Genomic DNA, 13385 nt, shown 5'->3' on the forward strand with positions numbered 1-13385 from the left:
ATACGTTTAAGTTTATACATAAAAATGCTGGCATCTAATGTTTTGGAACAAGCTGCCCAGAGAAGTTGTGAATGCCCCATCCCTAGAGGTGTTCAAGGCCAGGTTGGATGGGGCCCTGGGCAGCCTGGTCTAGTATTAAATGGGGAGGATGGTGACCCTGCATGTGGCAGGGGGTTTGGAGATTCGTGATCCTTGAGGTCCCTTGCAATTCTGTGATTCCTTATTCACCAGGAAGGGCACTTTACAGTGCTCCCCAGCAAATGAGCATGCACAGGTGGCATGGCTTCAGTTGATGGCCATGCAGCCCCTGAGGTCAGTGTTTGGCACCTTCCCAGCAGGTGGGCACCTGCTGCTGGGCCCAGGTCAGAGGTGGCTCAGTGAGTAAGATGGACCAGGACAATGAAAGCTGGATGACCTCTGATCTTTTCTCCACAAGTACCACGTGCAGTGTGAGGTATATCCCAGCTGTTGCAGGATTGCTTCTGTCAGTGGAAAACAGAAAGCTTGTGTGATAATATTCCCATTATTCCCTCATGCAAAGATTACTGAGGGAATTACAGTCAGTGGCTTCCTGGTCCTGTGGAGGTTGTGATAAAAAGTGTGCTGTAGCAAAAATTCTTCATAAGGCCTGAAAGATTTGTGGTAGATTTGTTAGCATGCAGCTTCTCAACGTCACACAGTGTTTGGAATCTGAAAGAAAAAATTCCAGAGTTCAAGCTCTGAACTATTTTAAGTGTTTCAACCACAAACAGGTGTTAATTTTATTATCTTAAAGAACTAAATAGTGTTCTCTACATAAACAGAAGTACTGTTTTGTTTGCTTTCGATCTACAACGCCCCCCAAGAGTACCTGCACAACTACATCTATACTGACTATTCAAAGGGAGTAATCCTGCAGAGGAAGGACTTCCCTTACTGCAGGAACGAAGCAGTTCCTGATACCGACAGGATATTGATACTGTAGTTATCCTAATAGGATGCCAGTGAATGCACATTGCCACAGAGCACAGGGAGAGCAGAAATTCAGCAGGATGGAGAAGAGGCCTTCGTGTGTCAGAATCACAGAAGTACTCTCTGAACTCCTAGAATGTGCTGTGCTTGTCTTTAACACTGTGAGAAGATATGATCAAAACTGAGCAGCAAGGAAAGACTTGATATTGGTTTATTTATGGCAAGATAGGGTTTCTTCAGTTTTTGGGAAGATAACATGTCTAGATGCTGCTTAATGCTTATTGAAAAAGGACCCTTTCCACTGCTCTATATGTGCACGTATGCAGTGAGATGTGCACATAGGCAGTGAGAGCTGGCTTGTCATGATGTCATGGTTTTTTGTGGAGGAGCAATTATGTTTTCTTCATGTTTTGCGTCCTGTTTTTTTGGAGGCTGGCTTTGGTGTCTTTGCTGCAACTCAGGAGGTTATAGAGTTCAGGGTTGTTGTTGGTTTTAGTTGTAGTTTTTCCAGTGAAGGATGGTTTTTGCTAACACAGCATGTGCTCTGTGCATTTAGTGAGTCCTTAATGCTGCTGTTTGTTATGGGCTTGCAGGGAAGTTTCTCGCTTAGAGCCTACTTGCAGGGCATTCATACTGAATATGAATTCATACTGAGGGCATTCATATTTTGAGTAGGTTCATAGCCCCTAAAATGATTCCTTCTTGTACATACCGCTTTCAAATTACAGTGCTGAGAAGGCTTTGCAGTACTAGAAGGTGCATAAGTTTGGAAAGAACGCATCTCTGGCTGCTGGTCAGCCTGATTTTGGAAGGTACTGGTGACTTCAAGGTGACTAGGGGCTCCTGAATTAGAAAGCGCACATGTAGACAAAGTGTTGGGGTGAGATGGTGAAAGTAGTGCTTAAGGCAGAAGTTGTTAATTCACAACGCAAATGAATGCACCTAAATTATTAAATTACTTCTGTGTTGTATGTTAGATTATCTGAAAATCAGAAAAAAACTTGTGTGGATTTTTTGACCTGTGGCTGGTTTGCCATTTTGCTACAGAGGGAGGAAAGAGCTTACATGTGTTTGGGGAGGGGTGACAGGAAAATCATTTGCACTTCAGTCTGTTGATCGAGCCTTGTAGATGGAAGGGCTCCTAGCCATCTTGTAGGCCAGTGTCATGCAAGGCTGCCAGCAGAACTTGCTTCAAAATAGAAATGCACCATCCTTTAGTTCTTTCAGCTTCATTAAAAGTAACTTTATATCCAAACTAGAAAGCTGGCTCTGGAACTGTGTCTGGTTCTACCATTCCTGGTTCAACATTCCAGGTGTGGGGTGTGATTACTGCCCATTACAATGTATATACTCTCCTCCTGCTGGTGACCTTCTGTTCCAATTGTCTGAGATTTGAAATATGTCATCTGATAGTGAACCAGCTGCAGGTACACTAGGTGATAGGATATGTTTTAACAGAATAGTAAGAAAAATAAATCTTTTTTCAGTCTTGTTGTCTGTATATCTAAAATGAACACAGATTTGTTTGGAATATTTTTCTTGGTATTCTTTTAGTTTGTCTTCTTGGAACTGTTAACAGTCTGAAAGATTATAATAATTATGGAAAATTCTTCAACCTTACTGTATCAAAGCAAGCAAAGGAAGATACTTTGATTCCGATAGCTACAGTTTCCTTGTTGAAGTATCAAGAATGTGACAAAGTGAAACATAAGTAGAAAATTGGGACCAATGAAACTTAAAATACGCATGGAAAAAAAGTAAGAAACTCATAACCAGAAAATACAGCTGTTATAGAATTACTATTTTTTTTAGTTGATTTCAAGCTTTGTTGATAAGCTTCTTAGTAAGATCACCAGAAGTAGATATTGCTATCTGAAATGATTTACTGACAAGTAAAACAAATGGCCACAGTAAAATACTGTAAAGGCTAAGGGTGGTGGTGTGTGTATAATTGTATTACCAAACTTGGAGATGGTTTGTGCATATACTCAATTTGCTAGGTTGTTGTATTTGGTCATTGTGTCATTTTAGTCAGTATTTAAACAGAGATACTGGAAACTTTGCTGTTCTTGGAAAAAATCAGGACTCAAAATTGTCTCCTTTTGATGCAAAGACCTCAGAGACAGCCAAGCTGTTGCTGGTTGCCTAATTGGTGAATTTGTGCTAGTCAACTGGTTCCTGAACACCTGCCTTGAGACAAGTCATGGCACATGGTAGAACTTCTCATCTGTGAGGAGAATGGGAGGAATCCATGGGGGTCTTGGGACTTGACTGTGTCTTACAGCGGGTAAACAACTGAATTTAGTTTTGTGATTTATTTTCTTGATATGTTGTGTTATGAGAAACTGAGTTCATTTTCTCTCTTCACTGACATTAGATAGTACCTTCTTTTTCCAGCTTCTAAAAATGCTGGTGAAATGCCAGCTGCTGTGCTGACCTACACATGGAAATATAGCTCTGCTCAGCCTCCATTTGTGGGCCTTGGGGCAAAGCAACTGCTCATCACTTGTTTCCACACAACTTTTGACAAGGGTGCCTGTCTGGCTTCTCCTCCAAATAACATAGTTTAATGAGGTTTTTATAGCACTGTTGTTTGCTTCTTTTGGTGCTTTCAGTGACAAGTTTAACAAGAAACTATTGAAAAGATTGAAAGCTTAATGCTTCAGGGTTGTGTTTGGTAAAGGTTGCTAAAATGTTGATGACAAATATCCAATAAATATTTATAAAGCTATTCAAGCTTTGTTCAGGGTTGATCTCTTTATCAAAGAGCCCAGTGGCATTATATAGTGGAGATAGCATTTACTAATGGAAAACCTTTCAAGGTCACACATTACTCCTTTGCAGAATGGGGAATAGTTCTGCTTTCGTAGCTGCTTCAGAGTTTAAGTATTAGTTAATATTGCCACCTAACGGCAAGAAGAACCCTTGTATGAGACTTTTTCACTACTCTTTTTACCCAATTGTGACTGATGCAACTGATGGTTGCGTGAAAACAGCTGCCAAAGAAATTTGAAATTCAGCATTTTGGCCTTGTCCCGCTGCTAGACACAGAATATTGAGACTGATTTTAAAAGGCTGTAAAGCTGGTTAAAAAGACAAGTGATTGTCTTCCAATAGTTAGAATGTTGTGCTTTACCTGGGTATTTTTTATATTGTTGCTCAAGTAATTGTGCTTTATGTAGGAGTCTTTTTTGAGAGGATACTGCTAAAATCTTCCAGTTTCCACAGTATGCATGCCACATTATTTAATCCTCAAAGCTGATGGCATTCCCTGTGGAATTGCTTCAGCCCCACCAGGGTCTGGCTTTAGAACTGGAGTAAATCAAGGGCACCTGTCAGTGTTCTGGGAGTACCCTGTGTAAATCAGCTCGAGCTGAAGTGTAGCAAGTTTTGTAGAATTTAGGTTGCTGTATTGAAACTGGTGCCAACTCTCTTTTGACAGCACAATATCCCTGCTAGCTAACTGAGCAATTAATTTTCAAGTGTTTTTTCCTAAAGAAAGCATCCTAACACAACTTCCTTTAACTGTAAATTCTAACGTGCACGTCAGTTCAAGCACATGAGACCTGTATCAGATGAGGCACATTATGCTTGATAAATGCTGGTTGCAAATTATATCGTGAAACTTGAAGTGCTTCATGCATTCCAGTGGGCTACCTGATTACCAGAGTAGTTAATCCTTTACTTCTGTCCTGATTATATAGCTTAGTTTTTGCACGAGTTAAGTTCTTATGGCAATAGTTGGCTTACCATCAGACAGCAGTTAAATAAGGAAAGCATGGACTGCCCGGGGGCAGAGTTCTTTAAGCTGTGGGAAAGCTCTTTGTGAACCTCCAAGCAGTGTGAATGCAGTCTGCTGGAGGCCTTGACCAGCAGTTCAGATGAATTGAAAACAGATAAAAGAGTATGGGTTTTAATTTTTTTTTTCCCCTTGGCTTGCTGCCTGAACATTTAGGAGTGTTTTCTGTGTAGACTGTATCACTCAGCTTGAGTGAGTAATTAATGTTTGCATGTTTCTACCAGTAAAGAGGGAAAAGAAAAATGATAATGAAAAGCTTGGAGGTGGGCTTAAGTGTATGCCTTGTGGTTCATGTGGTTGAACGGAGAAGGTGGGTCCTGATTGTACTGGTTGGGGGAACACAATCCTTATCTGCACATTTAACAAGTATTTAAATAAAATAATAATTAAAAAAACCTACTTTGCTCGTAGATAAGTGATTTCAGGGTGAGTCTTCTCATCTTCAGTCTATGCTGAGATGTTGTGTGACGTAAAAGTCATGAAAGATACTCAGTTACTTATTTTACATTTTACTATTTTATTCTTTATACTTTAAAATGTAGGTATAAGAAATGAATACTAAACTTCAGGTTCTGGAGGATTTAGAAACTGTGATGATAGGGAGGATATCTTTGCTTTATTCAGGTTTTTGGGTGACTGAAAACATTGTGGGTTTGATACCTGAATGCATAGAGTTCATACTAGGCTTTTGCATTTATTTGAATATGGAAGTACTTTTCAGATATTTTTATTTAATGCCGTCGCATAATTCCAAGATCCTTATGCTTTTGTCAAGAATGCTTAACATAGGAGAAATGGACTCAGATGTCAAACCTTAGTAATTTTGTCCGTGTTTTTAACTCCTCACTCCATGACTAACACACGCTTCCTTTTTCATTGTCTTAGAAAAAGAGAATAACAGCTTCATTGGCTTGTAACTGTTATTTTTTTTTCCAGGTGGCTTCTCAACTGTGTTTCTGGTACGTACCCATGGTGGGATACGTTGTGCACTCAAACGAATGTATGTTAATAATGTCCCAGATCTCAACGTATGCAAGAGAGAAATTACTATTATGGTAAGAAATGAATTAATTGTAACTAGAGAATGTGTTTGTTTATAGTACACATATCAAATGTCTTTTAACGAGAATCCCTTCTTGACTATCTTTTCACTTTTTTTGTCTGGTAGTACCTTACGTAAGCTCATGCTGAGCATAGAGTTTGTGTGTGATTAATTTTTAAAGCAATTATAAGGAGAATACGATTTTGCAGTCAACAATTTGATCAGTAATTTTGCTTCCCAATAAAAAAATAGTCTTTTCCATTTCTTTAGTGATAACAAATTCTAGAGCCCTCTGCTGGCCACAGTTCTGTTAACTGAATTATACTGCCTTTTCTTATACAAGGTGTTACCTCTGCTAGGCAGAAGCATGTTCTTGTAGTTGCTATCCACTATGGAGGAGGTAACAGATATGGGTGTAGCTCAAAACTTTGAACTCAATGACATAATCACAGGTTCTATTGTTTCTGAGCTGCTGACTAGGAAATTGAGAAAGCAGAAGGCTTTATTGGATGTGCTTGGGTTTATGATGTCAGGGCACGAGAAAATCAGTTATATTGCCTTCTAGCGGATACTGTGAAGGTAATTTATCTCCATTTCTGTATGCTTCTAGTTTAAACATGTTACAATCATAGAAGCACCTGTTTAATCATCTAACATAAGAAGTTCTTTTATGTTTGCTGTAAACGGGCAGAAACAGCACTGCAGACAACACCGATATTGTCAGACGTGAAATATGAATTTGCTTAATTGCAACTTGCAAAATGGCTCTTAAAAGTTGGTGTGGATTTTGTTGTTGTCTTTTTTTCTTACAGACATCTTTGATTGCTTGTATGTTTTTAACTTGATGGTAGTTCAGGGTATAAATGCCTCCAGCTGTGTATGGTTGTGGGGTTTTTTTTTGTTATTATCAAGACATTTATTCTTCAGCATTGGTATTTCTTCATTTTTAGTATTGAGATTGGGAATTTCCCTTAAAATGAACACGAGTAGCACGATTCTTCCCCCTCTCTCCCCTATGTATCAAGACTGTAGTTATTACTACATAATAATGTTTCTGAATGCAGCACTGAGGATGTTTGCACTGGTGAACAAATAGCATAAATGTTCTTGATTGAATTGTAGATGCGTTGAATTTGGTATATGGCAGTCTCTGACTTTGCAGTCAGTGATGAACTTACGTTCAGTTTTGAGTATTTTGTAAAGTTTAGTGCATATGGGACCTGGGCTCACTTTGAAGTCATAAGTGGTTCTAATGAAAACCCTTGTACTTATTTGTTAAAATCTAAAATGTAATGTATATTTTCTTTTTCAGAAAGAGTTATCTGGGCACAAGAATATTGTGAGCTATTTGGATTGTGCTGTTAACTGTGTAAATGATAACGTTTGGGAGGTCCTCATTCTCATGGAGTATTGTCGAGGTAAGAGACGGCTCTTCTGGTTTCAGAGGAAATGGAAAGGCAATGTATGTTTTGATCACCTGGGGTTTTTACCTGGTAGAGTACCTTTAATTCAGAAAGATATCCTGTGTATCTCAAAGCTGGAATCCATTCGTTTTAGCTTGTGTTGATAGTTAGGCATTGAGTTGCTGAAGCCTGAGAAAATGCAAAAGTCAATTTCACGTAGCTTAGTTAAGTATAATTAGGAGTAGGGAAATTACTTCAAGTAGAAATTGTAGTAGTTCTGCTCTACTGTTTGATTAAACATGTAGCTAATGTTTTCCAACCTTCCCTATCAAAATACTTGTGGCAACTGCTCTGCCTCCTAATTTTTGTTTTTGATCATTACAGCAAAGATTCTTTAATTTTAACCTGATGGGTGACTTGTCTTAAGTGAACATAATATAATTAGTATTTATGATTCTGAGCTTGAAAATAATAGTTGTGTGTCCTGTTTCATAATGTAGCTGTTTCAAACAATTTGTGAAATCATATTTTTATTGACTTCCCTCATTCCCACCACACATACCTATTAGAATAAACTTGTCCATGAGTTGTCAGAGTGAATGTTTCTGCCCTTTCTATGGGAGCTCTTGAGACTGTATCAGCAGTTCTCTTTTCTTACTTACAATAGTAAATACTGGAGAAATACCTCTACTACTTTAGTTATGGGAGCCAGTTCCTCGGTGTTCAGCTTATGCAACTGAGTTGGATTTTTCTGAACTTGGTGTTATGGATAGCTTATTGGCATGTGGAGCTTTTGTTCAGACTCACTTCTACACTTCACTTCTAGATTTGAGTTCTAACAGTATTATTTTGAAGCCACAGGAGTGTAAACCATCACATGACTGGATGGTGTTTTCTTGTTGAAAACTTATGTGTTTAGGAGGAGCACTCTCCAAGACCCCATAGATCTGTTAGTGTTAAATGAGCATGATGATAGGAAGATACTTGTGAAATTACTTCAAGAAATATGGAAATAATGTTTCCTGATCTTAAAAAGGAAACTGTGAAAGGGTTATGTAAGGTCTTTAAGAGTGGGTTATACCCTTTTTTTTCCTTAGTCTCTCAGAAAGACAAAGAAATGTCTAGATTATGAGTTAATTTGAACTCCGTTGGCTGACAGCACTTTGGCTGTGGATCTAAGTGCAAGAGGCACTTCTGCGGGAGCATCTTAGTGTGATGGATGATTCTTTCTGTCTCCAACAATTAGATAAAAGAGTTTCAGTTGGCGATGTTTATGTTTGAGACAGTAACCTTTCTGCCTAGGATCATACCGGTGAAAGTTTGGAAACAGTTTGGATGGGTTGTTTTTTGTTTTTTTTTTTTAATTGGTGACATGAGAAAGCTGAATTGCATGTTGTGGGGTATTTGTGTGTGAGAAAAATTAATACTTCTATACATAATGAGAATTATTAGAAGGTAAAATAAAATTCTTTACTGCTTTTTCAGCTGGGCAAGTTGTGAATCAGATGAATCAGCGCCTGCAGACAGGTTTTACGGAGTCAGAAGTAATGAGAATATTTTGTGATACCTGTGAAGCTGTTGCTCGGCTGCATCAATGCAAAACTCCTATAGTTCACCGAGATTTAAAGGTATGAACCTGATACCTAGAAGCCGCTGGGTAAAAGTCAGTGGTGTACTCAAAAGTGATTGGAAGTGCAGGAGCTATTTCATTAAGGCTGACTTGTAGTTAGAGAAGCACTTGTAAATAGTGACACTGAAAGACAAGATCACTTACTGCTAATGCTGTATTTATTGATTGCTTTTCTGGTAACTTCCTTATTCGGGTGTGAGGGCAAGAATGCAGAGTAACAGTTACATTGGAAATCAATGCCATTATTTTAATCTAACATTGTTGTTTGTGTTAACTTCCTTTCAAGGTGGAGAATATATTGCTAAATGACAGTGGAAATTATGTTCTCTGTGATTTTGGCAGTGCTACAAACAAATTCCTTAATCCTCAAAAAGATGGTGTTAATGTGGTTGAAGAAGAAATTAAAAAGTAAGTTCATATTTAAGTGGCCTCAATAACCAGTGGTTGTGCTGTGAGACAGCTGAGTGTTATGATGTATTAGATGAAGACCTTTAAGTAGTGTATGCTTACCTTACTGATAAGGATTTTAATATAACTGTTCAAGATGAAGAAATTCAAGTTGATGTGAATATAGTTCCATTTTTTTACTGTCTACTAATGTTGCTTTTTCTATTTATTTACATGCTATTTTTGCAAAACATACTCACGTGGAATAAAACTTGAAGGAAGCATGTGACTTTGAAATGAAATGGGTGATAAATGTATGCCTGGCTGCTGGCCATTTTAGGAGTTAAAATTTTAACTTCTGTGTTAGTATGGCTAACTGTAAAAGTCTGAAGGAGAAAAGAAGTGCTATAAATCAGCATTCGAGTGAACTTATGAACAGTCTTAGCTATGGAATGCTGTCTGTGTCCTTTCTTCAGAGACTGGTCAGAAAATTGTTTTAACTTTGTTGCAAACACACTCCTGAGAACATGTTTAGTTTGGTTCACTTCAGGCCATCTGCTGCAGAGAAATAAACACAGATTACTTGTTCTCAAGTGACCAAGTGATACATGTGTATGTTCCTTGGTCTCTACAGAGTACTTAGCTGGTTTTGCAATGATTTTGTCAAACTTTTTTTTTTAAAGCATAGAATCATATAATATCCCATGTGATGGGGATATATGTGATGATTGTACTCCGTACTGCATGTTTCAATATAAGATGAAGAAGACTCTTTTAGAGCTCAGAATCTTTGTGATGACTGCTTACTGCAGTGTTACAGCAGAGCAACTCTTTGTTACTGAAGCACATGTACAGGGGAGCTAATGTGAAGAGCACATTTTATCTGACTTTAAATTGTCATCCATAACAGTAAATATTATCTTACTTTTCCAAGCCTTCTGTGATTTTGTAAACACAGTAAATTACTTGCATAAAACAATTTCTGGTGTGTATTAGACACCTGTTTCTGTGAATGGTACGTGTGTGGCAGATACAAGAAAACACTCTTTTGATTCTGAGGCATGCTTTTCATCTGTTCTCTTGCAATTATGTGCATTTAGGTATACGACACTATCGTACAGAGCTCCTGAAATGGTCAATCTTTATGGAGGGAAATCAATTACTACCAAGGCAGATATCTGGGTAAGCAAAAAATCAGATTCTGTGAAATATGGAACTAATTAAGAGATGGAGAAGCTAACTAGAAGTAATGTAGACAAACTTAAAAACTAATTATTTAAGGTGGAAATATACAATGCAAATATATAATGCAGAGTATAGAAATGGTATCTGTGGTAGTTAAGTCTCATGTAAATAAATTGAATACAATATGTGATGAGCCTGTTAAGGGAGAGGTAAAGTAGACTCTTTCCATTTTGTTGGCTCAGATTGCTGCCTGAATGTCACCAATGATTTCTCATAGAAATTTGCTCACAGCACAACAAGGAAATGTGTTTTTGTTAGACAGTGTGCTTAAAGAGCCATTACGAAGTAAATGAAGACTAAATTCAGCAAAAACACTAGTGGTATCCCTGAGTGATGCCAGAATGTGAATGTAGCCCTTAGGTTAGGCTCTGGATTTGGTAGCTTGTTGTCTAACACGCAAGTCAGTGGGAAAGAAGGCCCTTTTAGAGCTGCATTGTATACCAGCTTGTCACATCAACCCTGGTTCATAATGCAGCTGCTACATAACACTGTAAGCATCAGCTGTAGCTAGGATGCAATTAGTTTCTTGTTGGTGCTTCTTTATTGTGTAAATGGCTTGCTCTCATCCTTTTATGGGGCCTGTATTTGTTTTTACAGGCACTTGGCTGTTTGCTGTATAAGCTTTGTTTCTTTTCACTTCCCTTTGGAGAAAGTCAAGTTGCTATTTGTGATGGAAGTTTTACTATTCCGGACAATTCCCGATACACTCACAGTATACACTGTTTGATAAGTAAGTATTGGGCAGCACAGCAGTTTTCTGGTCTTGTAAATAAAATGAAATAAAATGAAACAATGCTATTGATGTAGATGAGTGACTTGGATTGATGGTGCATACTGGCTTGGATCTTGCATAACCCTAGAGAATTCTAATACTGTTCATGTTTTTTGTTGTTTATTTGAAGTTAGTACTTCTGTTATCTATCCTTTCTGCAGCTGATATTCAAAATATAAAAACAGTATGCATCCTTGTCAATCATATTTGACTCTGGAAACCATTTGACTTGACAAAAAGCATTAAAAAAAAAAAGTAATCATTCTTTTTGGAGTAAGCCTTGTTGGTAAAGTTAGTTGAATGAATGCGTTCTTGTTGTTAGAATACTGCATCAGTAGGCTTTCTGCTGTCAGACAATGACAATTTGATCTTATCAATTTTTGCAGGATATATGCTTGAACCAGATCAAGAACGGAGACCTGATATTTTTCAGGTATCTTACTTTGCCTTTAAACTTGCCAAAAAGGATTGTCCAGTATCCAATATTAATGTGAGTAGTCTTTCATTTTTTTTTTACTGTGTTTTCAGGGGTTTTCATTGGTAGCATTGATAAAAGTCAATCAAATCAGCTGGGGAAGAAGTTTTCAATTTCTTAAGCCTTGTTCCAAAATTCAGAATGTGGAGCAAAATATATTTCCTGATGATTCTGTTTACTGTCTAAATAAAACACTTGCATTTTGGGGGCATAACTTCATAAACTGTATTTATATGACACCAGTCAATACCTGACTTGTGCTTCTAATCCATACATGTCTCTTACATCTAATATAATTAATACCAAGTATGCTGTAGAACTTAACATGTAGAAAACTTTCTCTTACTAGTGTGAAGTGTCAAGAGTGTTTTCTAGATAAACCCTTTTTTTCTTTTTAATCATCTTTGTCATTATAGCAATATGCTGGAAAGGACTGCAATGAACTGAAAGTAAATTGAAATAGTGAGTTAGTTAGCTGACTTTCATGCCTTTGCTTTGCATGAGAGGCTGAACTCTCTTTGAAGTTCTGAACCTTCCCTCAAAGATGAACTAATTAATTGACCAAGCTGCTATGTCGGAAAATTCCAGGACACATCAATAATGTTCATTGTTATAGAGGGGTTCCCAACATAGGCATTAAGGCATTAGAAAAAGTCAGTGGCAAAATTAATTTTGAAACAAATGTCATCTAAAGTAAACTATGCTTTCAGAGGTAGATGAGTGAATTTACCAAGATCCCTTTGAAATGTAGTATTGTTGATCCTTGGTCCCATAGAAGAAGGTGCTCATTAAAGAGTGAATGTTATTTTTGGGAACTTGGCATAGATTAGCATGCTAAGCATACTAAGGAAAAGAAGAAAAAAATTGGATCCCATTTTGTAGGCAAAGGCTAAATTTCAAGTGTTTTGAAGTAACTGTATTTTTGCTATTTCAAAACGTGGTGTTAGGTGGTGCAATAGTTATGATTTCTCTCTTTTATACTAAAATATGTGCACAATAAGTATCTTGACATACCATTGAGAATTTACAAGGTTGCAGGCTGTAAGAGTACTGTCAACTTGTTGAAGTGACTTGGCTATATCTGCTTATTGGATTCCTTTTCCTAAGGAAAAAGGAAGAAAAAATTAATAACCTTAGGTTATAAATGTTTGTGACCAGGATTAGGTTTGCTTTCTTTAGTGTGTGTAAAGATTATGCTTATATGAGATCATCTTTTCCCTCTCTCTCTCTCTCCCCCGTAATTGCATTTTATCAAGGAAAATGGCAGCTTAGGTGAAAAGCAATTAATTCAGAAATTGAGAGGTTCTTTAAGCTTTGAAGTGGCAGATGAAAACTGCAAAAGGATAATTTGAAGAGAAGTAGTTACTTTTGCAATGGGCAAGAACTGTGTTGAAATTGGCTCAGATATAACATGAGAATTAGGGAGTGACTGTTCTGAGGAGAGCAGAGCCTGATCACATCTATTTCATCCCTTTAGCCAATTGAATGCTTAGAGAGGTGCCCTCATTGCTGATCTTGAAGGTTTTGTAAAATGGAGTAGTATGACCTTTCCCCTGCTCAGTGCTGCCAGTAGATCAGGATAAGGTTTGGCTTTAGAAGAACTGAATGGATGAAAAGTTGAAGCCTTGTAATACAATGATGACAGCTGGTGCAAGCAAGGAAGGGGCTTCTGAATGCTTTA

The 13385-nt window shown here is 37.6% G+C and overlaps 1 protein-coding gene across 3 annotated transcripts in view; it reads left to right on the forward strand.

Annotated features, from left to right (window-relative positions):
• BMP2K (BMP2 inducible kinase) overlaps positions 1 to 13385 on the forward strand; it is an 87905-nt gene that overhangs the window by 45704 nt on the left and 28816 nt on the right. For all 3 annotated transcript variants that reach the window (XM_090138949.1, XM_090138948.1, XM_031596638.2), the window contains 7 exons: positions 5687 to 5805; positions 7105 to 7210; positions 8681 to 8823; positions 9112 to 9233; positions 10313 to 10394; positions 11055 to 11187; positions 11616 to 11719. In XM_090138949.1, coding sequence (XP_089995075.1) covers positions 5749 to 5805; positions 7105 to 7210; positions 8681 to 8823; positions 9112 to 9233; positions 10313 to 10394; positions 11055 to 11187; positions 11616 to 11719 — 747 coding nt within the window. In that variant the 5' untranslated portion in view covers positions 5687 to 5748. The remainder of the gene's footprint in view (positions 1 to 5686; positions 5806 to 7104; positions 7211 to 8680; positions 8824 to 9111; positions 9234 to 10312; positions 10395 to 11054; positions 11188 to 11615; positions 11720 to 13385) is intronic.

This window comes from Phasianus colchicus, chromosome 4 (assembly GCF_987193195.1).
Source record: "Phasianus colchicus chromosome 4, bPhaCol1.hap1.1, whole genome shotgun sequence".
NCBI classification, from domain to species: Eukaryota; Metazoa; Chordata; class Aves; order Galliformes; family Phasianidae; genus Phasianus; species Phasianus colchicus.